At 42.9% G+C, this 26,510-nt stretch overlaps 1 protein-coding gene across 3 annotated transcripts in view; it reads right to left on the reverse strand.

Annotated features, from left to right (window-relative positions):
* Window positions 1-26,510, reverse strand: part of ESYT2 (extended synaptotagmin 2) — a 98,403-nt gene that overhangs the window by 42,424 nt on the left and 29,469 nt on the right. For all 3 annotated transcript variants that reach the window (XM_055115583.2, XM_055115584.2, XM_055115585.2), the window contains exons 3-7: window positions 25,624-25,758; window positions 21,221-21,297; window positions 15,927-15,999; window positions 15,586-15,675; window positions 748-803 (exon numbers count right to left, since the gene is read on the reverse strand). In XM_055115583.2, the coding sequence (XP_054971558.1) occupies window positions 748-803; window positions 15,586-15,675; window positions 15,927-15,999; window positions 21,221-21,297; window positions 25,624-25,758 (431 nt within the window). The remainder of the gene's footprint in view (window positions 1-747; window positions 804-15,585; window positions 15,676-15,926; window positions 16,000-21,220; window positions 21,298-25,623; window positions 25,759-26,510) is intronic.

The raw sequence follows: 26,510 nt of genomic DNA on the forward strand, positions 1-26,510 counted from the left end.
TATTTGGAGGTGACCAACAGGTCTGCCACCCACAGCCCCACGCACTGTTTCAGGTAATGGCACCACGGCAACTAGAATGACTCCTTGTCTCTAAGCAGGGATGCACCCTCCAGGGCCTCAGATGCTTGTTATGGAACATTTTTCTCCGGTTTTAGACACTAGATCGCTATGGAATAATGAAGGGACTCCCAGTGAAATGATATGGAACTTCAAGTTCCTCACCTCTCACACTCAAGAGTTCTGGTGAAGTCCAGAAGTCCACACTGTCCCCAACCCATTTCAAAAAGGAATGGAATAAAGGTGAAAAAAAAAAAAGGCAGAAAGGGTGGGGTAGCCAAAGGCTGGAGAGACCCTGGAAAGCACTTCCTTTTAAAGTTTCCTTTATTGTTTCTGAGAAGATTAAAAAAAAAAATTTGCAAACTGTTTTTACAAAATATTAAAAGACCTCTACTTTTCGAACATGCCAAGGCCAGGAAGACACCTTGTGGTGAACAAACGCAAATGAAGACTGCGTCCTCAGCTGGCACTCCAGAGCCCTCCCGCCCTGGCCCATCGCCTCCCAGCAGCTCCCGGCAGGCAGAACAAAGCCCCTGTACCCTCTGCTTGTTTCTCACGACAGCCTGTGGAGAAGGCACCCATTCACCTGGCAGACGCAGGTCTTAACCATTCTCACACTATTGTCAAGACATCCAAAATGCACAACACGCCCTCGAACGCTAAGCCTCCGGGACCAGACACGAGACTTACTTCAATCCAGGGACATCCAGAAGATTCGTCAGTCCTGTCCAGTTAATTTCTAAAAGCTGTTTTAAAACAAGGGCAAAATATTAAGTTCCAAACAATTTCCAATTATCGAATCAGGTGCACACAGGCTTGTTTCTTTGTAGACAAAATGGGTTAGTACACAACACAGACCCACACCCTTCATCCTTTGTAATATACCAAGGACATTTTTCTTTGGTGGTACATGGAGACCTGCCTCTTTTTGTTTTTTTATAATGTCACAGTTTTTGCTAGTAAAATCATAAAATAATTTATTTACCCACTCTCCTATGGATGGATACTTAGAATTTTGACAATTTCTCTTTATTGTAATTACAAATAATGAGTCAGGGAATATCTTTTTACATACATGTTCTCATATACATATGCAGACTAGCATTCAAAAAGTGAGATTTTGGGGTCAAAGGCTTATGTTCATTTTTAATGTCAATAGATGGTACCTACCTGCCCTCCAAAAATACTGTATCCATTTACATTCCCACCCAAAGTGTATGAAAATGTCCTTTTCACATACCTCACCAAAAACAATACTAAAAGCCAGCCTATCTGGCAGTGAAATAATGGACTTTATCATTGTTTTACTTTGTATTTTCCAATTAGCAGACCATGCTCTACCCACTCATTCGACATCTGTGTTTATCTTAGAATAATTCCCATACAGTTAGCTAACATTCCATTAAGGAGATGTGGGTTGATGAAAACTACTGATTAGAAATACCGCTTTTCCTAACAAAACAGCACATAATAAAATCACTTGTGTTCTATATTTGTAGAAGAAATTCTAAGTAAAATTGCATGATCTCAATAACCCATATAGTTGAGTAACAAAACTGCTTTTTGGTTGCAATCCCTTTTTGGTTGCAAGCAAATATAAAGTGGAAGAGTCAAGATTCTTATAGATAGAACAAAACTTAAACAAACAAACAAAAAACAATTTTTAAGATCCTGAAAGGCTAAGATTTCTCAATGTAACAGAAATGAGATATAAATATAAAATATTAGGAAGGAAAAAATAGGCAACTAATCTTCAAACTGGATTGCAAACATCAGTATCAACCTATGCTTTACCTCCCCCTTAAAATAAATGTTTTTCCCTAGTCCACCCATTGAACCACCTGGCTAAACCTCTACATTCTAAATCATATGAATATATTTATAAACACTGACTTAAGAGCTCATTTTCCTTTCTCTTTTCTCTTACACAACTTAAAAAGGAACAGGTACTCCCTGCCACAACAAAATATTCTGGTCATACAAAAATACCTGTCATGAGGAAACGAAGATTTAAAAGGGCATCACAACAGGATTCTATCATTTAGTTCTGAAGGTTGTTACTTCTGATCACAAATCTACATCAGGAAGTAAGAACATATCAAAGATACAGCGCAGAATCTTGCATTTGACTCAGGTTAAAATGCAAGCACCTCACACAGCGCACCATCAGAGGACACCCACTGGTGACTGCTCCGTCCGCAGAGCCGTGAGACACAGGGGCCACATGAACTTCAGGAAAGGATGGCTGTGTCAAGGCAAGTGGCAGGTAAGCTTGTAAATACAATTAGATGAGGCCACTGTGGTTAAAAGAACAGGAAAGAGAATACAATTCAAAGATGCTATTTAACAAAGACATAAAGAATTTTTCCTATACAGGCGTGCCTCGGAGACATTGCGGGCTGGGTTCTAGAGCAGTGCAGTAAAGGGAATATTGCAACATGTGAGTCACACACATTTTTTGGTTTCCCAAGGCATACTTAAGTGTGCAATAGCATTATATCTTTTTAAAAATGTACATACCTTTATTTTAAAACATTTTATTGCTAAAAAATGCTAACGATCACATAAGCCTTCAGCGCATCATAATCTGGCTGGTAGAGGGTTTTGCTTCAGTGCTGATGGTTGCTGACTGACCGGGGTGGTGGTTGCTGAAGGTTAGGGTGATTTTGACAACATCTTAAAGTAAGACAACAGTGAAGTTTGCTGCATTGACTGACTCTTCCTTTCAAAAAAGATTTCTCTGTAGCATGCCACACTGTTTGATAGCATTTTACCCACAGAACAGCTTTCAAAAGCAGAGTCATCCTCTCAAACCCTGCTACTGCTTTATCAACTAAATTTATGTGATATTCTAAATCGCTTATTGTCATTTCAACAATGTTTGCAGCATCTTCACTAGGAGTAGATTCCATCTCAGGAAACCACTTTCTTTGTGAGTCATAAGAAGCAATTTCTCGTCCTTAAACTTTGATCCTGAGACTGCAGCAATTCAGCCCCTCTTCAGGCTCCACTTCTAACTACGGTTCTCTCGCTATTTCCCTTCCACCTGCACTTCCTTCTTCCACTGAAGTCTTAAACCCCTCAAAGTCATCCATGAGAGTTGGAATCAACTTTTTCCAAATTCCTGTTAATATTCATATTTTGTCTCCTCATGAATCACTAGTGTTTTCAATGGCATCTAGGATGGTGAATCCTTTCCAGAGGTTTTCGACTTACTTTGCCCAGATCCATCAGAGGAATCACTGTCTGTGGCAGCTATCGTCTTACAAAAAGTATTCCTTAAATAATAAGACTTGAAAGTTGAAATTTCCCCTTGATCCATGGGCTGGAGAATGGATGATGTGTCAGCAGGCAAGAAAACAGCATTCACCTCCTTGTACATCTGCATCAGAGCTCCTGGGTGACCAGGTGCACTGCTGATGAGCAGTTATATTTTGAGGGACTCTTTTTTTCCTGAGCAGCAGGTCTCAACAGTGGGCTTAAAATATTTGGTAAACCAGTGTGTAAAAAGATGTGCTGTCATCCAGGCTTTGTTTTTCCAGGTATAGAGCACAGGCAGTGTAGATATAGCGTGATTCTTAAGGGCCCAAGGGTTTTCAGAATGGGAAATGAGGGCTTACTTCAACTTAAAGTCACCACCTGCATTAGCTGTGACAAGACAGTTAGCTTGTCCTTTGAAGCCTTGAAGTCAGGCACTGACCTCTCCTCTCTAGCTGGATAAGTTCCAGACGGCATCTTCTTCCAGCAGAAGGATGTTTAATATACACTGAAAATCTGTTGTTTAGTGGAGCCACCTTTATCAATGATCTTAGCTAGATCTTCTGGATAACTTGCTATTTTACCTTGCACTTTTATGTTATGGAGATGGCTTCTTTCCGTGAACCTCATAAACCAACCTCTTCAAACTTTTCTTCTGCAACTTCCTCACCTCTGTCAGTCTTCACAGAAGTGAAAATAGTTAGGACTTTGCTGTGGATTAGGCTCTGCCTTAAGGAAATATAATGTCTGGGCTGATCATCTCTCCAGGCACTAAAACTTTCTCCCTATCAGCAAGAAGGCTGTTTCCTTATCATTGGTGTGTTCACTGGAGCAGCACTTTTATTTTCCTTCAAACATTTCCTTTGCATTTACAATTTGGCTGTTTGGCACAAGAGGCTTAACTTTCAGCCTGTGCTGGCTTTCAACATGGCTTCTTCACTAAGCTTAATCATTTCTAGCTTCGCTTTTTTTTTTTTTTTTGAGACACAGTCTTGCTCTGTCGCCCAGGCTGGAGTGCAATGGCGCCATCTTAGCTCACTACAACCTCCGCCTCCCAGGTTCAAGTGATTCTCCTGCTTCAGCCTCCCAAGTAGCTGGGACTACAGGCATACACTATACTACGCCCAGCTAATTTTTGTATTTTTTTTTTTTTTAAGTAGAGAGGTGTTTTCACTATGTTGACCACGCTGGTCTTGAACTCCTGACCTCAAGTGATCCGCCCCACTTGGCCTCTGAAAGTGCTGGGATTACAGGCATGAGCCACCTAGCTTCTGACTGAAAGTGAGAGGCGTGCAACTCTGTCTTTCACTTAAATACATAAAGGCCACTGCAGGGTTGTGAATTCGCCTAAAATTTCAATATTGTTGTGTCTCAGGGAATAGGGAGATCCAGGAGAGGGAGACATAGGAGAACAGTCAGTCAGTGGAGCAGTCAGAAGATACGACATTTACCAATTAACCTGGCCATTTGATATGGTTTGGCTCTGTGTCCCTACCCAAATCTCATGTCGAACTGTAATCTCCATGTGTCAAGGGAGGGACCTGGTAGGAGGTGATTGGCGTGGGCACAGTTTCTCCCATACTATTCTCATGATAGTGAGGGAGTTCTCACGAGTTCTGATAGTTCTAAAAGTGGCTGTTTCTCCTGCACACTCTCTCTCCTGCCATCATGTAAGATGTGCCTCACTTCCCCTTCATCTTCTGCCATGACTGTAAGTTTCCTGAGGCCTCCCCAGACATGCAGAACCTTGAGTCAATTAACCCTCCTTTCTTTATAAAATGCCCAGTCTCAGGTAGTATCTTTATAACCCCCCTTTCTTCATAAAATGCCCAGTCTCAGGTAGAATCTTTATAGCGGTGTGAGAATGTACTAATCCACCATCTTACACAGGCATGGTTTGTAATGCCCCAAAACAATTACATTAGAAACAACAAAGATCACTGACCACAGATCACAGATAAAATAATAATGAAAAAGTGTGAAATTGTGCAAGAATTGCCGAAACATGACACAGAGCCATGAAGTGAGCACATGCTGTTCGCTTCACAGCACGGACAGGCTTATTTTTCACAGGGCTGCCATAAACTTTCAACTAGTAAAAACACAGTATCTACGAAGCGCAATAAAGCAAAGCACAATAAAGCGAGGTGTGCCTATGAACACTTTCATCTTAAATGTCGCATTCATATTTTATACGTCAGTCTTGTTACTTAAAGAAAAAAACCACCTAGCATAGTCTTAATAGCATTAAGGTAGAATTGTTTTATCCAGGAAGTTTTGGGAAACAGAATTAACAACTCTCTTAAGAGCATTTTTCAATGTCATTATCTTTCAAGGAGAAGTCTACAACATGGAATACCTGAAATTCATGTTATAATGAGATTTTAATATGGTTCCAAGTAGCTATGTGGTATTTTTGGACTTGTTAAAATATTTGGGTGAGACAAGGACTGACTTTAGAAAAAGTCAGTATAAAGCTAATTTTAGTTGGTGATTTTGGACCTGTTAATATATTTACATGAAACAGACACTGGCTTTAGTCAAGTTACTTGTATTATGGATAAAAATGTAAAACAAACAAACAAAAAAGATAAATGTAACTAGTTGCAGGCTATTAAAAAAATGTACAAAGTGGAAGGAGGAAAATAATAAAAGAATCTCCTCCCATTCCTGAAACTTCACGTTCCGTACTATTACTCCATGTGGCAATCTGAAAACCATTTCCATCTGCAGTGTTAACATCCTACTTACTTCACCAGAACTGCAACCCAGAATGATGGCACTGTCTCTCCAGCTAACTGACTCATCAGCCTTTTGCGGGATGCAATGCTCTTCCTCACCAAGATTCCGATCCACAGAGTACAAAACATGTTTGCAGTTGATGCAAAAAACCTACTTTTTTATATCGTGTATAAAGGTGCTATGTAAAAACGACATCACACCGTGTGACTGGCTGGCTTCACTTTTTTTTTTTTTTTAACATGCTCCCAAGAAAAGTATCCACTTGTTTAGATTAAAAAGTATGTTTCTGTTTGAAGGAACAGAAGATGTAACTTTACAGCTGACAAAACCCCTAGCCTGCTGTTACATGAAGACTTTAAAGGCCTGGGAGGGCACTGACATAATGTTTTGCTAGATTTTAAATGATAAAAACTGCCCAAATTTGGCAAGTAAAACCTCCATAAATGGGTAGTATTAATGCTCCTCTTGTAGGCAAACTATCTAGATAAAACTTCCTTAAGGCTATCTAGAAATCTGAAAGATGGCTTCTTGCCTATCAAAACAAAAGATCAAAGGCATCAAACATAGGAAGAAGTTTCTATTTATAGCAAAGAGCATGAAGGGTTATTGGAGTAAGCTCAAAAACAAAGCAAGAGAGCCAGGTGTAGTGGCACAAGGATTGCTTGAGCCCAGGAGTGTGAGGCTGTAGTAGTGTGCTCCACTCTATGATTCCTTCTGCGAACAGTCACTGCACTCTAGCCTGGGCAACACAGCAAGACTCCATCTCAAGAAAAAAAGAAGCCAAACAGACATACATTTTGAAAATTACATATAAAACTAGGCTAAAAAGTGGGTCTTCAAATTCAGAGTTAGTCCTAGAACTGAGAAAATCATTTATTTTAGTTTCACAGTTAAGTAAACTAAGACCTAGAGGAAGTAATCTTATCTGTAACCTTTTGCCTTTCACAACTAGATAAGCCAAGGACAGAATGAAATCCTCATCTTTTCACTGGACCCACATGGGAAGAAACGACTGATTTTTAAGGACAGCTGTGCAGACGGTGCTGCGGCCCCTTCTGCTCTAAACCGTCCAATCTGCTCCTGTCTCTGATGTGCCTCATCTTGCTCACTGACTTCTCACTTGCTTCTAAGTCTCTCTACATGGAATGACTGGCAGACAGCCCGGGCCCATATTTGCTTCTATGCCTAGCTACCTTGACTCGGGTATTTGCTTACAGAGGCTATGCAGAGCTTATGAACAGGGGGTTCTTGGCCCTGGGGTGGGGAGGGGCAGTCCTCTGCTACACAACACTGACAGGCAGAAGACACTTAAGTGGTCAGCATCCAACTTGGTTTCTGCCACTAAGGGCAATAGGGGCCCCAGCCCCCATTATTGTGACACCCTAAACATCCATTTCCAAATCTGTCACTCAGAATGACTACCTACAAAAGAGACCATTCAAGAACAAAGTTTCTAAACTTTAAAGTACAATTTGGGAGATTTTAGACAATAAATGTCAATGCTAGAATAAATGTCAATCCTTATCAAAGTTTCCATTTTAATGATAAACTGGCCTTTATTTTCCTCACCAGTAACACGGGAACAATCCCATCCTGTGAGGACTAAGTCAGACAATGCACAGAGGCCATGCGCCTGGCTCCAAGCCCACTGCCTGCGACTGCAGTCATCACCTGAGGGCTTCCTTCCCTGGAAATCCCTCTGAGCAATTAAGATCTTTCTCGCCACTATCAAGGACTAGCACATGTGCCACGTAAGCATCACAGCGAACATTTACCCTTTTACTTTTGAAGTTCTGTCCCACTTTAATCTCAGATGAGGAACCATCTATAATCAAAGCACAACTGACCAAACATAAACCAAACAAGCAGAGACTATTTCTGACCAATTGTCTTAGAATCATTTCAGAAAAACAACTTCATTACTTTGTCTAAAACAAAACCTCAAAAAGAATATTAACTATCAACGATGGAGTATTAAAAACACAAAACAAGGAAGTTTTAGTATAAGCTTGTCAGGCAACAGAGGGCATGCCCACGTGGGCCTTGTTGAAAAGACTGACACACATTTAAGTGCTACTGAAGTTCAGAGAAACTAATCGGCAGGGAGGCAGGAGCAGGAATTGCGGAAGGAAAGGACTCAGCTGGCTTTTGAAAGGAAGAGATTTGAATGCAAGAAAGAAGGCACCAGGCAAAGGGGTCCCCATGTTAAAGGCACTGAAAGGCCTGTCCCTGAGCACAGGGAATGGTGAAGGAGCAAGAGCCAGAGGCTGTAATGAGGGAAGGAGCAAGTGGAAAGAGAGAAAGGAAACACGTGTGTATGAGTGAGAATGTCTGTGAGACGAAAAGAGTGTGAGAGGCTGTGAATCTATGTGAGAAAGAGGGACAGAGAACTAATGTGAGAATGAGCATGAGAAAGAAAATAAGTGTGAGAATATGTGAGGAGTGTGTGAGAACATAAGAGCAGGTGTGAGAATGAATGTGAGACACAACATGTCAGAACAAGTACGAGAGAATGAGTGAGAACAAGTGTGAAACGAATGTGAGAACAGTGTAAGAGGTGTGAGGAGTGTGAGAGAACAAGTGAGAACAAGTGTGAGTGAACAAGTATGAGAACAAAGTGTGAGAGGTGTAAGAACGAGAACCAGTGTGAGTGAACAAGTGTGAGTGTGAGAACAAAGTGAGAGGTATGTGAAAGAACGAGAACAAATGTGAGTGAACGAGTGTGAGAACAAAGTGTGAGGTATGAGTATAAGAACGAGTGAGAACAAGTGAGTGAACGAGTGAGAAAGTGTGAGGTGTGAGTGTAAGAACGAGTGAGAACAAGTGTGAGTGAACGAGTGTTGAGAACAAAGTGTGAGGTGTGAGTGTAAGAACAAGTGAGAACAAGTGTGAGAGTGAACGAGTGTTGAGAACAAAGTGTGAGGTGTAAGAATGAGAACTGAGTGTGAACAAGTGAGTGTGAGAATAAAGTGTGAGGTGTGTGTGAAAGAACAAGTGAACAAGTGAGTGAACGTGTGAGAACAAAGTGTGAGAGGCGTGAGTGTAAGAACGAGAACAAGTGAGTGGTTTGAGTGTAAGAACGAGAACAAGTGTGAGTGAACGAGTGTGAGAACAAAGTGAGGTGTGTGAAAGAACAAGCGAGAACGAGTGAACGACTGAGAACAAAGTGTGAGAGGTGGGAGTGTAAGAACGAGAACAAGTGTGAGTGAACGAGAACAAAGTGTGAGAGGTGTGAGTGTAAGAACGAGAACAAGTGTGAGAACGTGTGACAACAACGTGTGAGGTGTGTGTAAGAACGAGAACAAGTGTGAGTGAATGAGTGTGAGAACAGTGTGAGGTGTGAGTGTAAGAACGAGAACAAGTGTGAACTAGTGTGAGAACAAAGTGAGAGATGTAATAACGAGAACGTGAGTGAACGAGTGTGAGAAGTGTGAGGTGTAAGAACGAGAACAAGTGTGAACGAGAATGAGAACAAAGTGTGAGATGTGAGTGTAATAACGAGAACAAGTGTGAGTGAACAAGTGTGAACAGTGTGAAGTGTAAGAACGAGAACGAGTAAACGAGTGTGAACAAAGTGTGGTGTAAGAACAAGTGTGAGTGAACGACAACAAAGTGTGAGGTGTGAGTACGAACGAGAACAAGTGCGAGTGAACAAGTGTGAGTGTGAGCAGTGAGGTGTGAGTGTGAAAGAACAAGCGAGAACAAGTGAGTGAATGAGTGTGAGAACATGTGTAAGAACGAGTGTGAGTGAACAAGTATGAGTGTGAGAACAGTGTGAGAAGTGTGTGAAAACAAGTGAACAAGTGTGAGTGAACATGTGAGAACAGTGTGAGGTGTGAGTGTAAGAACGTGAGTGAACGTGTGAGAACTGAGGTGTGTAAGAACGAGAACAAGTGTGAGTGAACAAGTGTGAGAACAAAGTGTGAGGTGTGAGTGTAAGAACGAGAACAAGTGTGAGAACAAAGTGAGAGGTGTGTGAAAGAACAAGTGAGTGAGAACAAGTGTGAGTGGAATAGCAAGTGTAAGAAAATGAGAATGAGTGTGAGAAGTAGCGTGAAAGTGGGTGTGAGAACAAAGAATGAGTGTGAAGGAACAAGAGCGTGTGACAAATGAGAACATGTGAAGTGGGTGAGAACAAAGAAAAGCATGAAAACAAAGGTGAGAACAAGTGTGAGAATGGGTGTGAAAACGAGTCTGCAAGAGAACAAGTGTGAGAATGAGTATGGAAGCTCAAGCATGTGTGAGAACAAGTGTGAAAATGTGTGTCCATGAGAACAAATGTGTGAGAATGAAACCGTGTGAGAACAAGTCTGTGAGAATGAGTGCGGACAAGTGTGAAAGAACAAGTGAGAGAGAATGAGTGCGGACAGGTGTGAAAGAACAAGTGAGAGAGAATGAGTGTGTGGGAAGGACAAAATGGGTGTGTGAGACAGGAGGCTCCAAAGCCCAGTCTGAGGTCCACACGAGGGCACCATGGAGAAGCCACCAGCAGGGCCCGATAAAGGCCTGGCTTTAGAAGGCGCCTTTGGAAAAGCAACTAAAATTAGCGTGCCCCTCCTTCCCCACGGACACGTGCCTCAGGATGCTGGGAGCCTCGCCTCTGGAGGACTGAGCTATTTCAGGAAACTGAAAAGCCAGTGGAACAGGCATTTCCAAAGGACAGGAAGTCACCTCTGAGCTGTTGCGGCTCTTCTACGAGAAGCAGAACGTGTACGGCACTCCAAGGTCGGAAAACAATGTCAGGTTTCAACTGGAACGACACAGATGTATCCACGTATTTCATGAAGCGCACAGATGCCCCTCTTCTCTCTACGTTCCCTAATCCGTTGTGACGGGTGTGGGTAACGTTTACAATTCCAGGGCAGCTGCTTGGCACCTGACCACGTGCTGTATGCCTGGCATCCTGGCTGCATTGAGCTCCACAGTTCAGAACAAGAATCACCTGGGAAGTCTGTTGGAAATACAAACTCAGGGCTCCCACCTTTCTCCAGTTTTTTATTTAGCAGATCTGGGCTGTTGGTAAAGTTCAAAAATGTTTTTCTTATGTTTCTAAGTCCCAGGACTTCTGAGAGCTTCACTTTTGACCACACGGGAGAGCTGACATCCTGAGCCACCAGCCAGCCTGAAACCCCTCCTTCCGGGCAGCTCTGAGGGAGGAGAGGCAGGAGTGAGCTGAACTTGAAGGAAGACGAGATCCCCACAAAACAAGTGAGACGACTCCAGCAAGATCCTAATGAAAGGCCACAGGCCAAGTGTGGGTGAGTCAGAGAACCACAGAGGTGTGCACATCACGTGGTGGCACCTGCATCCCCGGTGTGCAAAGACGACCCCAGGGAGGACACTTCCCATGGGGAGGAGCCCGGGAGGAGGCAGCTGCCACTGTAGAAGAGCACAAAGGAAGCCCCGCCCCACCTTCCACCTTAAGGGACAGAAGGCTTGGGGGAGGGAAGCACCTTGAGAACCCACTGCAGCTGGGGAGAGGTCCCTTAAGGACATGGTAGGACAATGTCCCAGGCTGGTAGAGACCTCTATTGCTGGGGCAGGTGCAGACTCTCTCCTGCAAAAGACCCGCCAAAGACACAAGGCACAGGGAGGAGGAGCAGGGTCTCTGGGAGAGCTCTGGCCCCAAGACCCAGGATGGACCAGGACAACAGGAAGCTCCTCTGTACCCCCTCTACTGGGGGTGGGCAAGACTGTCCAAAATAATATAAACATCAAACCACAGATCCCAGAAAGTCGGGGAAAAGAGCAGGACAAATACTGCAAAAACTCCCAGTTACTAATGTGTGGTCTGAGTCTGTGGATGTGCCTGTGGCCCTGACTCTGGAACTCACTGCAGCCTCATCTGCAAGGCTGTTAAGAATGGGCTTCAGGGAGCCCTGTTCAAACACTGCAACCCTCCTACCCCCAGCTGGTCCAGGGGTCGGTATCTGACCCAGCTGGAATGGCTCACAAGCCTGTAATCCCAGCACTCTGGGAGGCCGAAGGGAGAGGCCAAGGATGCAGGAAGACGCAAGGCTTTCTCTGAAGTGCTGGCAGACATGCTATTCCACATGTGGACTGCAGAACCAGATGAAGCTAGTCTCAGAGGGAGAGGAAAGCGAGCAGAGGTGGAGACAGTCACGAAGGCTTTCGAATTCCTGGTTCCGTTCTGTTCCTGAGACTCAACTGCAGTCCCCTGTACACGTCATGAGACATCAATATATGCTATTTTTATGTTTTAAATAAATTTGTCTCCTTTTTATCCCCATTTGCTTAAAGCACATCAATTTCTGGAGTCCTTGGCTAATAGGATTCAATTTCTTCTCATAACAGAAGACACTGTTTCCATTTTACAGAGGAAGAAATGGAATCTGCGGTTCAAAAGATACCAGCAGCCAGCACCTCCGCATTGGGCTGGAAGACCCCGAACGTTGGTGGATGAACATGTTTGGAGTAAGCCTAGGACCATTTCTAAGGGAAGTTTTGGGAAAGACCTCCTGGATCCCCTCTAGTCGAGGGATAAATCTCAACAAGACTAAGGACTCTGAAACACCCTAAAACCGTATGCTGCCCAACAACTACCAAGTGAGAAGGATTCCCTATGCACAGCCAAAGGCAAACACCAATTGGTTGAGTTCTTACCAGAACATTTATCCAAGCTTTTCTCCTTACTGATAATTCACCTCTAGTGGCCGGGCGCGGTGGCTCACGCCTGTAATCCCAGTACTCTGGGAGGCCAAGGTGGGTGGATCACCTGAGGTCATAAGTTCAAGACCATCCTGGCTGACATGGTGAAACCCCGTCTCTACTAAAAATAGAAAAAAATTAGCCAGGCGTGGTGGTGGGCGCCTGTAATCTCAGCTGCTGTGGAGGCTGAGGCAGGACAATCACTTGAACCCGGGAGGTGGAGGTTGCGGTGAGCCGAGATTTCGCCACTGCACTCCAGCCTGGGTGACAAGAGTGAAACTCCGTCTCAAAATAAATAAATAAATAAATAAATAAATAAATAAATAAATAAATAAATAACCTCCAGTGTCAGGACTAAACCTACATGTAGCAGAAATATTTAATTTCTTAAAATATGAAGACTACTATCTGTTAGGTATTATACTAAGTAGTTTACATTCACTGGCATTTAATTTTCAGATTTAATTGTGTGAGGTAGGTATTACTGTCCTGACATGTTACAGACAGGAAAACTGAGACTTAGAGAAGTAAGTTGTTCAAAGGCTACAGTAAGAGAAAGAACTAGGAGTGGAAAACCAGGCTGTCCAACACACACGTCTATCACTTAACCACAGCACTGTGCTGCCTTCTTCACCTACACTCCAACTTCGTCACTTCAGCAATATTTAGGGTTTTTTTCCTTCAACAAGTTCTACATTATAAAAACTAAACAAGCCAACAAGTAGAAAAATGTATAAAGGTTTCGTAAGGGTTTCTAAATCATCCAAATAGTAGAAAGAAATTTTAAAAACCCACAAAATAAAAACCTTTCTAGAAGTATCTTTCACCAGGATGCGGAGGAATTACTTGGCAGCCAGCAGTAACTCTGTTCTCATATTTTCCAGTAAAATAAACTGAAAATTTTCCTCTTCACTGGAGTACGTTTGATGACTTTACTCACCATATAAGGAAATGAGTGACTCTGAACTTCTCAGCCCCATCCTTCTTTTCTGAGCACTAAATTTCATTTGGAAGTTAACACGTTATTTTAAAAGTAAAGTCATCGATGGAAGATCCAAACTAAGTAACAGCACTATAAATTTTGAAGAAGATTTAAAGATTTGGATTTCGTTACATTCTGAAATGAACTTTTTAAAAAGGTCTTTCTCTAAATTGTTAAAAATGTCCCTGGCTAAAGATGGGTAAGTTAAAAATACTTAGCAATTTGTTAAGATTACTGAGGTTTTTTTGGTCACTAATGAAGTTCGTTTCTTAAACATACAGGACTTTTAATGACTGGTATGGGGGAAAAAACACATTAATTTTAAATCTTATGAATCTCTTAACTTCTTGAATAGTAAAATTTAAACAGTAAAATTTGACAGAGATGACCTAGGAGTTTTTGGATGTTCCCATGTTTCGTGTACTTAAAATCGATTCAAAATAAGCCCATTCTTTCAGTAATAAGAAAATCAGAACAATTATTTTATTCATAACAGAAAGTGATGACACTTAATTCTTTTGTTTTTATACAGAAAAAGTACAAGCTGTAGTAAACTTAGTTTATGACAGGTGTAGATAAACCCGTATTTTAAAAGCCAAATGACAATTTTTAATAAGTTATTTGAATCAAATTATATGAATTAATATTCCTACTTTAAATTACAAATGATGTTGAAGGTACTTCCATAAAGGACTCATCAATGGCACATCTTGCATCATTCATTTGCCAAACTCTAAGGAGACAGTTATGATCCTTGCTTTCAAAGAGCTAACAATAACTGTGCAGAAATTGCTGAAACAAAAGGGGCGAAGAAAGTTTCACAAAAGTGAAACAAAAGGGGCGAAGAAAGCCTTCTGCGGCAAAGAAAAAGGCACAGGGAGGTAGTGGCGAGGTGTGGGCTGATACAGACAACCATATGGGCAGCGTGCACCTGGAGAAGATGACCAGGAGCACAAGGAACACGGAGGGCAGCAAAGGGAGACGCTGGACAGAGGCTGCAGGAGCCCAGGGAAGGAGGAAGGAGTTTGTCTGGTGGGAGTAACAGTTCTGTTGTCTTGGTTTTGTGGGAAATAACAAATAGTATTAACTACTGTAAAACAGCAGCAACAACAACACAGTATAGGTTCCGCATCCCTAATCTAAAAATCCAAAATGCTTCAATGTAAGAAACTTTTTGAGTACTAGCATCATGCTCAAAGGAAATACTCACTGGAGTCTAACGCAAATATTACAAAACCTGAAACAAATCTGGTCCCAAGCATCTCCGATAACATTCAACCTGTATATAAAACTGTATGTACAGTTCATTAAACACACCCCAAACGAGGAAGGAGATGCATGCTAATGACAGCAGCCCTTATCTCTGGAGGGGAGAAGAGGGAGGTTTGCAGATGAGTCTTCTCAACAAAGTGTTCAGGAACATGAGCTCTGTATCAGACTAAACTGGATCCGTATACAGGCTCTTATTAATTATGTGACTTGGAAAAATAAGACTTTCAAAATCTCAGTTTCTGAACAGTAAGAGAAAACAATGTTAATATTTTGCTATAGAGTCATGAGGATTAAATGAGCAAATATCTATAAATCATATTCAGTGAGGTGGTGAATAAAATGTGAGCTAAGACCCACCTTTCTGAAGAAGTCCATGTTTCCAAATTTTTGTAACATTTTTATAATCAGGAAAGAGAGCTGTTTATCAAGAGATAAGCTCTCAGTTAAGGCACAAAGAAATACAAAAAACTCCCACAGGATTCACACAACACAAAGGGACAACGGTGAGTTGATAAAATTTTGTTTCTCCACTTTATATATTCTTCCACGGGTATGTATTTTTGCCACCAAATGGGAAAATAAAAATGAAATAAATATTGACTTACTGGTTTCCTAAGGAAGAAGACAGACAAAGCTCCGACTAAGGGCATATCTCCAATCAACGGTTCCAGGATCACCCGCATGGTACCATGAATCTAAACTCAAACAGGAAACCAAAATATGTAATAGAAAACATTCTGCAGGGCCGCTTAACGCAAGGAGTTTGCATGCGAATCTTAGTAACTTTTGAGCATGTGACTTCTTATTTATCTCAACTATGACCTACAGCTAAAAACTGAACGTCAAAAAAATTCCAAGCTAAAAAAACTTCCTAATTTTATTTTTGAATACAGCTTAGAGAACTTTAGAAAACTGTCAAATTAAAACAAAAAAACAAAAAACTTACCTGGATACTTTTCACACCAGCTCTACAAAAATATCGTTTGATCTCCAAATCAATCTCACAATTTCCTACAAAACTAACAAAAAATTCTGCATTACATGATGTAAGTGAAATGAACTATTCTCTTAATCATTATAGACCTGCAAGATGTATAATCTGAATAAAATGATAGTAAAGCAACCAAATCAGATTGTAGGTAAAAACTCTAAAATGTGGCCCATCAAATTATAGTATTTTACTGCTCCAGGTGTGCAGGCTGTTATCAGATCCAACACTGCTATGATGTTGGGAGGAATACTCTCAATCAATCAATCAATGGCTGTGGTTGTTGTTGGTCTTATATATAAAACACTTAACTAAATATAAATGTCCATGTTCAAAAGAAGATGCAAATAACAAACTGCAACTTCTGAAGCAGTCTTTAGATGCAATGTAGTTTTCTTACCTTATAAATCTGATGTTTAAACATTAAAAAGTTTAATTTTATTTCACACAAATAAATTTCACACCTTGCTTCCCAATCATGAAAAATCTCACAGTGCCCTAGGCCTCTATAACATCAAAGACTAGAAACAGTGTATCTGTTTGGGGCCTCAATTTTACTCAATGATTAAGTCATTTCAAATATTAATATGAAACAAACATAATGCTAAAGGCAAGATTTGCACCTGTTTTTAATATAAACATGAAATGTCAAATACTTTTTCCATGGGTTAGTGTAGGACCTGACCCCAACCCTTGGCTCCTGGAGGTAGGATGTCACACTCCTACCTGACAATGTTTGTTGGTAAGTTTGATAAATGCTAGAAAGGGAATGTCTAAGCAGATAAGCAAAATAGTAACAAAAGGAATCTGGGATAAGTTTCTTCCAATATTTATTGTCCTGGTGTTAAAGCCAATACCTACAGATTCCTCTCATTGAGAATTACTCTCTACCTAGTTGGCAAAATCACCAATAACCTGTTGCGAAACTATTAAAAAAACTTTCCTTTTCTTCATTCTATGACTTGATCATTTTCTTTTCTTTTTTTTTGAGATGGAGTCTCGCTCTGTTGCCGAGGCTGGAGTACAGTGGTGCAATGATGACTCACTGCAACTGCCGCTATCTGGGTTCAGGTGATTCTCCTGCCTCAGCCTTCCGAGTAGCTGGGATTACAGGTGTGTGCCACTACGCGCAACTAATTTTTGTATTTTTAGTAGAGATGGGGTTTACCATGTTGGCCAGGCTGGTCTTGAAATCCTAACCTCAAGGGATCCACCCACCTGGGCCTTTCAAACTGCTGGAATTAACAGGCATGAGCCACCGCACCTGGCCTGGATCATTTTATTTTCTAGTACTTTTCAATTACTCCTTCCCTATCTCTACTGCCTGCCAATTTGGTTAAAGTGCTTGTCTGGAACTCACAACAAAGCAGAATGCATACTTGTTCAGAGACATAAATCTGAGCAGGATACTTGGCATATGTTACGGCAGCTAACCATGAAACCAGACTGATGCGTATTTGTTCAGAGACATAAATCTGAGCAGGATACTTGGCATATGTTATGGCAGCTAACCATGAAACCAGACTGCACCTTCAAAATGGCATCCACTGACTGATGGACTCAAACTCGCTCGGTGCTGGAGACACTGGACAAACAGCACAAGGCTCCGACCCTCACGAAGCCTGGTATCAGCCCAGTGGGGGCGGAGCGTCCTCCTGGGGGCGGAGCGTCCTCCTGGGGCACTGCCTGACCCGAGACATACGTGGGCCTCCTCCTTTATTCCACTGATGACAATGGTGTTTGCCCTAGCACCAAATATTTTAAAGAGGCAGATTTTTTCCATATTAAAGTCTATGCTGCTTTCTGAAATAAAGGTAACTTGGTCCCAACTTTGTACATTCACTATATTTAAATACTTTGTAAACTCAAAGATGATCATTTTAATAAAATGATCCTTAGTAAAGGATCAAAAACAGCACACAACTCTGAGCTGCTAGACACCACATGGCTGTTCTGAGTGCACAGTACTCACTGGGCACCACACACAGTGTGTTGTGAGGCCCCACGTGGAGCAGGAAGCCCTGAGCAAGCTCAAGGAAGAATGAGGATGAAGGACAAGAGAAGCCCACTTTTGAGCCACAGCTGCGTCACTGCCCTCCAGCCCGGGTGACAGAGCGAGACCCTATGGGGTGTGTGGGGGGAAGGAAGCCCATTTTTATTATGCTAGGCATGGTAGTTGGCAGATCTTCAATTTCTGTTTTTTCCCAATGTAAAACACTGTATTAAAATACACAAAAATTTGGCTGGGCATGGTGGCTCATGCCTGTAATCCTAGCACTTTGGGAGGCCGAGGCAGGCGGATCACTTGAGGTCAGGAGTTTTAGACCAGCCTGGCCAACAAGGTGGAAACCTTGTCTCTACTAAAAGCATAAAAATTAGTCAGGCGTGGTGGCATGTGCCTGTAATCCCAGCTACTCAGGAGGCTGAGGCAGGAGAATTGCTTGAATCCAGCAGGCGGAGGTTGCAGTGAGCCAAGATCGTGCCATTGCACTCCAGCCTGGACAACAGAGTGAGACTCTGTCTCAAAATAAATAAATGAATTAATTAATACCCAAAAAATCTCCCCTCGATCATTAAGTATACAACTCGGTGGTACTAAACACATCCATAACGTGCAACCATCACCACCATCCGTCTCCAGAACATTTTTCAACTTGCAAAATGAACACTCTTCCCCCATTAAACACTAACTCCCCATTCCTTCTGCCCCCAGGCCCTGGCAACCACCATTCTGCTTCTGTCTATGAGTTTGACTCCCCCAGAAACCTCACACAAGTGCAATTATGCAGACGCTGTCCCTTTGTGTCTGGCTTGTTTCCTTCAGCATAAGGTCCTCAAGGTCCAGCATGTGGCGGCCTAGAGCAGGAGTCCCGTGTTTCTAAGGCGTACAGGCCACATTCTGCTTATCCATTCATCGGCCCACGCATCCTTGGGCTGCTTCCGCCTTGTAGCTATTGTAAAAAATGCTGCTAAGAATGTGGGTGTGCAAATATCTGCTCAAGTCCCGGCTTTCAATTCTTTCGGGTATGTACACAGAGATGGGATTTCTGGATCACATGGTAATTTTATGTTTAAGGTTTTGAGGAACTGTTTCCACAGCAGCTGTACCATTTCACATTTCTACCAACAGTGCACAAAGGTTCCAATTTCTCCACATCTCACCAACACCTGTTATTTTCTGGGTTTGACAGTAGCCTTTCTAATAGGTGTTAGGTGGTATTTCATTATGGTCTAGATTTGCATTTTCCTAATGGTTAGTGATGGTCAGTATCTTTCCATGTGCTTCCTAGCCATTTCTGTATCTTCCCTGGAGAAATGTCTATTCAAGTTCTTTCCACATTTTTGAATAGGGCTGTTTGGTTGTTCTGTTGTTGAATTTCAGGAGTTCTCTATATATCCTGGATGATGACTGTTTATTGGATTCATGATTATAGGGATTGCATTAAATCTGGGATTGCTTTAGGTAGTAGTAACATCTTAACAATATTAAGTTTTCTAATCCATTAAGATAGAATGTTTTTCTATTTATTTGTATCTTCTTTGATTTCTTTCAGCAATATTTTAGTTTTCAGTGTGCAAGCCTTTCTCCTCCTTAGTTTATTCCTAAGTATTTTATTCTTTTTGATTCTATTACAAATGAAATTGTTTCCTTCATTTTCTTTTGGGATTGTTAATTGTTAGTGTATAAAAATGCAATTGATTTTAGTGTGTTCACTTTGTATCCGGCTACTTTACTGAATTTATTTCTTAGTTCCACGAGTTCTTTTTTTTTTTGGTGGGATCTTTAGGGTTTTCTACATATGAGATCATCTCAACTGTAAACAGAAAGATTAATTCCTTCCCCTGGGTGCAGTCGCTCACGCCTGTGATCCCAGAGCTTCGGGAGGCCAAGGTGAGTGGATCGCTTGAGCCCAGGAGTTCGAGACTAACCTGAGAAACATGGTGAAACCCCATCTCTACAAAAAAATACAAAAATTAGCCACACGTGGTGGCATGCACCTGTAGTCTCAGCTACTCGGCAGGCTGAGGTGGGAGGATCGCTTGATTCTGGGAGGTCGAAGCTGCAGTGAGCCAAGACTGCGCCACTGCACTCCAGCCTGAGTGATAAGGCAAGACCCTGTGTCAAAAACAAAAACAAAAAAAACCAACCAAACAAAAACACACATACATATATATAAATATATATATATATAATGTCTTTCTTCCTTTCCAGCCTGGGTGCCCTTTATTTCTTTCTCTTGCCTAACTGCTCCAACTAGAACTCACAATATCGTGTTGAAGAGAAGTAGTGAAAGAGGGCATTCTTGCAGTGTTCCTGATTTTAAAGAAAAAGCTTTCAGTTTTTAACCACTGAGTATAACGTGGGTTTTTTTTTTTTTTTTTGAGATGGAGTCTCGCTCTGTCCCCCAGGCTGGAGCGCAGTGGCACGATCTCGGCTCACTGCAAGCTCCGCCTCCCAGGTTCACACCACTCTCCTGCCTCAGCCTCCCGAGCAGCTGGGACTACAGGCGCCCACCACCACGCCTGGCTAATTTTTTGTATTTTTAGTAGAGACGGGGTTTCACCATGTTAGCCACGATGGTCCTGATCTCCTGACCTCGTGATCCGCCCGCCTTGGCCTTCCAAAGTGCTGGGATTACAGGCATGAGCCACCACGCCCGGCCCACTGAGTATAATGTTAACTGTGGGGTCTTCTTATATGGTTTTTATTATGTTGAGTTCGTTTCCTTCTATTCCTAGTTCATTCAGTGTTTTTATCATGAAAGGGTATTGAATTTTGTTAAATGCTTTTTCTCCATCAACTGAGATAATCACGATTTGGTTTTTTCCTTTCTTTTAATGTGGTGTATTACATCGACAAATTTTTGTATGCTGAATTATCTTTGCATTCTGGGAATAAATCCTACTTGGTCATGGTGTAAAATCTTTTTAATATGCTGCTGAATTCAGTTTGCTAGTATTTTGTTAAGGATTTTTTTATCAATGTTCATAAAGAATATTGGTCCACAGTTTTCTTTTTTTGCAGTGTCTTTAACTTCTTATTTAACACATTTTATGAATGGCAATTATCAAGGCTGTTAGAAACTGAGACCCAGAAGGTAAATAATATTTGGATGTCTAACAAGAATTTAGTCGAATTCCAATCAACAGCAGGTAAGACGTGTGCTCACTGTATCCTCCACCTTACAGGTACAGCTAAGTGACATTACACGCCATTAACCATGACACAAATATAACAAATAAAAACTTACCTAATCTGAAGGTCCAAAATAATTTGCCTTTTGTCTACATTTTCAGTGTATACCTTAACACCATTGATCCTGAGGGGCTGAAATAAGAAGCAGCTTATTTTAAAATACAGAGGTTAAAAAAAAAATCAAACCGTGTAACATACCATAGAGACAAACAGAACAAGCTTTAAATTTCAGACTACAACAGGAATTAAAATTCTGCCTTCATAACAGAGTGTGGCTTGATTTTCGGCTATTTAACACCTGTTCCTCAGCTTCCTCCCCTGTGAGCTGCAGAAAACAAGGGCCTCTGTTTCATGAGATTACTGTGAAATTAGGTGACAAAATAAATGTCAAGACAGCAGTGCATGACTTGCCCACAGCAGTTATTAAGCACTGGGTATGATTGCTGTTGTCAGCACACGTAACAATACGTATGTGCTCTTTTCAAGCTTCTTACTCTCGTCTCTTCACATCTAACTTGACCCTTTCCCTCTACTCCATCCTTACTACCATGTTTGAAACATAACTTCCTTTCATTTATTCTTTATGTCTCATAATTTTTCATTTCTTAAGACTTTCACGCCCAGGCGTGGCCACTCAGGTCTGTAATTCCAACACTTTGGGATACCAAGGCAGAGGACTGCTTGAAGCCAGAAGATTTAAACCAGCCTGGGCAACATGGTTAAAACCCTCTCTCTACAAAAAGTAAAAAAAATTAGCTAAGATGGTAGCGCACACCTGTGGTTCTAGCTACTTAGGAGGCTGAGGTGGGGCGATTGCTTGAGCACAGGAGTTTGAGGCTGCAGTGAGCTATGATTGTGCCACTGCACTCCTGACTAGGCAACAGAGTGAACCCCCATCTCTTAAAAACAAAACAAAACTGGGCACAATGGCTCAAAGCTGTAATCCCCGCACTTTGGCAGGTGGAGGCGGAAGAATCACTTGAGCCTAAGAGTTTGAGACCAGCCTGAGTGGAGACCCCCGTCTCTACAAAAACTCCCCAGGCGTGGTGGCATGCACCTGTAGTCCCAGCTACTCAGGAGGCTGTGGTAGGGGGAATCCACTGAGCCCGGGGGGGTAAGGTTGCAGTCGGTGGTGATCACGCCACTGTACTCCAGCCTGGGTGACAGAGTAAGACCCTGTCTCAAAAATGAAAGAAGCACTTTACCTTTAGAGTACTACTGCTTACTTTGACAAGCATGAGTGTATTAAAATGACAACTCTCAACGAGCTGTCAAATCAAACTCTAAGCCTTTACTTGAAAGTCTAGCCACCTCCTATGCTCCCAAGTTCCCAGGCTTTTTCTTTATGGTACTAGCTAAGCCATGTACAGACTGCACTAAAAAACACAATCAACACACTATTCTAATAAGTGAAAATGGGGCAGGCATGATGTGCATCAGATAACATACTCCCCAAATGACGTGGAGATGAGGGGACCAACCCCACTCCAGATGACTGGGCACTACCTAATGAAGGACAAACACCAGAAGGCAACATTGCCCAGCTGCCGGGAGTCTTGGTCAGCACACAGTCTGGCCAAGGACCCTGCACAGGACTCCACATGCCATTCTATCCATCCCTTCATCAGAAAGCCTGGGTTTGACACTTGTAAGACATTGGTACAGTAGATGAAAATGCCAAAGCTATCTTTATTCAATCAGCACTCCTCTTAATACTCTTGCTATTCTCCAAGGATCTTCTTATTCAGCTGGCATCAAACTTAAAGTGTGTGTGATGGAACTCAAACATAATTAAATTATTCCTAAAATAAACCCAGCTGAGATGGAATTTTAAATATCCACAAACACGAACATGCTGTAACTTAGGGCATAACAGGCTAAATGTGGCCTTCAGCCTGACTCTACAGCCCTGGAGCTAGTATGGTTTTCACCTGGCTAAAGGGCTGTAGAAGAAGGGAGGGAGAGACAGCAGGACAATGTGCCAGAGACTTAAGGCGGAGTCCAAGCTAAAACATGCATGACCCGGCCACGTACAGACAGAGCACGCAGTCCCTGCGGCCACGTACAGACAGAGCACGCGGCCCCTGCGGCCACGTACAGAGCACGCGGCCCCTGCGGCCACGTACAGACAGAGCACGCGGCCCCTGCGGCCACGTACAGACAGAGCACGCGGCCCCTGCGGCCACGTACAGACAGAGCACGCGGCCCCTGCGGCCATGTACAGACAGAGCATGCGGCCCCTGCTTTACAGCATTTAACTTGTCACTGGGACTTTAACCTGCACTCACACGGCACTTTAACTTGTAATTGTGTTTTTTCCCATCTGTGGTTACCATTTTAGGTGTTGAAGGTAAAGTCAACACTGAAAGTGTCCTACAGGCGTCCCGTGTGGAGGCGTGGGCTCGCCCTACGGGCATCCCGTGTGGAGGCGTGGGCTCGCCCTACGGGCGTCCCGTGTGGAGGCATGGGCTCGCCCTACGGGCGTCCCGTGTGGAGGCGTGGGCTCGCCCTACGGGTGTCCCGTGTGGAGGCGTGGGCTCTTGCACAGGATGGCCACACCTCAGGCATGTCACAGGAAAAGCAGCAGCACATACAGGCAGGTGTCACACGTAAGGCTGCACAGGAGGCACGGGGTCTGGAGTAACTGCTTCTGAGACAGAGCATTCTCTGCACACAGAAAGTCAGCTCTGATGGAGAAAGGTGGCCAGCAGCCTGGAGATCATGGGGTGTACACTGGTGCCCACTAACAGGTGGCAAATACACAGTGACCATGCCAGACCCTCCCACAGCCACATCTATCACAACCCTGAACCGCACTGTACGGGGATGTCTGTTTGCTGACTCTGCTGTGTGTGCAACAACGTGTGCGGACTGTGTGTGTGTTTACAAGAACTATCACGTTCTGAGTCTTTAGGCATATAAAACAGTGTTACCTTGGACTGTTGCTACTTAAACACTGATTTAAAAATAGAAAAAGAAAAACTTCCCATGATCAACTAAATGTACTCTTGAGGCTTTTACGAAAGGTGGTATTAGGAAGTGTCAGCTTTCCTTTTTATATAATGTGACTCCATTAACAAAATCCATCTTTTCTTCCACTTACGTAATGAATGTTGTACCTAACATACCAGCATTAGAGTCATTAGTAGTTTTGTTTTTTAACATCCCGAGAGGAGTAAACACCTTAAACTTGTCAATTACTGCACATTTAGCATGAATTCACATATCAAACTCACTCACAGGAAAGCCTACTTAAAACTAGTGCTTCCGAAAAGGGCGTGCTGACAGAAGAACGTGGAGCAGAAAGACACGTGGTGGAGAAAAAGTCAGTGTTAAAGAGAAGCCATGAGACGGAGGCTGACATGGCCAAGACGGCACCGCGGACAAGAAGGCAGCAGGACGCCCTCCCGACAGAGACGGGAAAAGGCACCACGGCTGGAGGCAGAGCCTGAGTGACAGAGACAGGAAGGGGCACCACGGGCGAGAGGGCAGCAGGACAGCCTCCCAACAGACGGGAAAGGGCACTGCAGGTGAGAGGGCAGCAGGACAGCCTCCCGACAGACGGGAAAAGGCACCGCGGCTGGAGGCAGAGCCTGAGTGGGAAACACAGGGGCACCCGGTAGACCTTGGTGAACAATTTTCTTCAGAACATAATTTGAAGCTGTCTGTTTGTTTTTTGAAATAGGGTCTCGCTCTGTCACTAGGCTGGAATGCCGTAGTGTGATCATGGCTCACTGCACTCTCCACCTCCTGGGGCTCAAGTGATCCTCCTGCCTCAGCCTTCTATGTAGTTCTGACCATACACGTGCACCACCACACCCAGCTAACTTTTAAATTTTTTTGTAGAGACGGAGTCCCACTTTGTTGCCCAGGCTGGTCTCAAACTCTTAAGCTCAGGCCTCCCAAAGTGCTGGGATCACAAGCATGAGCCACCGCTCCCAGTTGAAGTTGTTTAAAAAACATATACCCAGCTAGCTGGGAGGCTGAGGCAGGAAGATCACTTGAGCCTAGGAGTCTGAGGCCAGGGAGGGCAACATAGTGAGGCCCCGTCTGAAAAAAAAAATTTTAAAAGAAAATGTGTTTTTTGGCCGGGCACGGTGGCTCACACCTGTAGTCCCAGCACTTTGGGAGGCTGAGGCGGGCAGATCACGAGGTCAGGAGATCGAGACCATCTTGGTAACATGGTGAAACCCCGTCTCTACTAAAAATACAAAAAATTAGCCGGGCGTGGTGGAGGGTGCCTGTAGTCCCAGCTACTCGGGAGGCTGAGGCAGGAGAATAGTGTGAACCCGGGAGGCAGAGTTTGCAGTGAGCCAAGATAGTGCCACTGCACACCAGCCTGGGCAACAGAGCGAGACTCCGTCTCAAGAAAAAAAAAAAAAAAAAGAAAATGTGTTGTTTTGTGTTTTCACAGCAATCTGACTGTGTGCACGTGAGGATACTTTAGAGAACACTGACCTGCTGGCCCACGTCGACCTTCGTGAAACTAAAGGTGCTAAGGTGGGTGTTTGCTCCCCGCACGGCTGGTTCTATAGTTTCTCGAAACAACTTCTCTATAAATTGGCAAATGAAAGGCCACATGTGTTTTACAGTCTGGAAAGGAAAAAGAACTCAGTTTAAACAAAATGCTGTATAATGCATGACACACACGAGTGCTCGTGAGAAACTCTCGCAACAGACCAAACCTGGTTTTGAAAATAAAGGGCGGGAGGATCTTCGTGTTATGCAAAATCAACATGATCTAAATTCTAGAAAGTTATTAGAAAAACCAACTACTGATTAACCAATATGTTGCAGGAACTAGTTATTCTGGTTAAATATGTCAGCACATTTAAAGATTTCTAGAAGTCCTGTGGTTTCAACTTGGTGCTGAAAACAACATTAATATTTATATAGTTCTTCAATTGTAATCCCAGCATTTGGGAGGCTGAAGCGGGTGGATCATCTGAGGTCGGGAGTTTGAGACCAGCCTGACCAACATGGAGAAACTCCATCTCTACTAAAAATACAAAATTAGCCAGGCGTGGTGATGCGTGCCTGTAATCCCAGCTACTCGGGAGGCTGAGGCAGGAGAATCACTTGAACCCAAGAGGTGGAGGTTGTGGTGAACCGAGATCATGCCATTGCACTCCAGCCTGGGCAACAAGAGTGAAGCTCCGTCTCAAAAAAAAAAAAGATTGTTATTGATTATTGAGTTTCTTGTAAGTTATTTCTTTCTTTGTCATGTTTTTTAAAACTTATGATTGTTATAAAATAGACTTGAGCCCTGGCTGTTCAGGAAAGAAGACACATGGCCAGAGACACAAATATGCACATGCCTATACTTTTCTCAAGTCAAAGAGACA

This window comes from Pan paniscus, chromosome 6 (genome assembly GCF_029289425.2).
Source record: "Pan paniscus chromosome 6, NHGRI_mPanPan1-v2.0_pri, whole genome shotgun sequence".
NCBI lineage: Eukaryota > Metazoa > Chordata > Mammalia > Primates > Hominidae > Pan > Pan paniscus.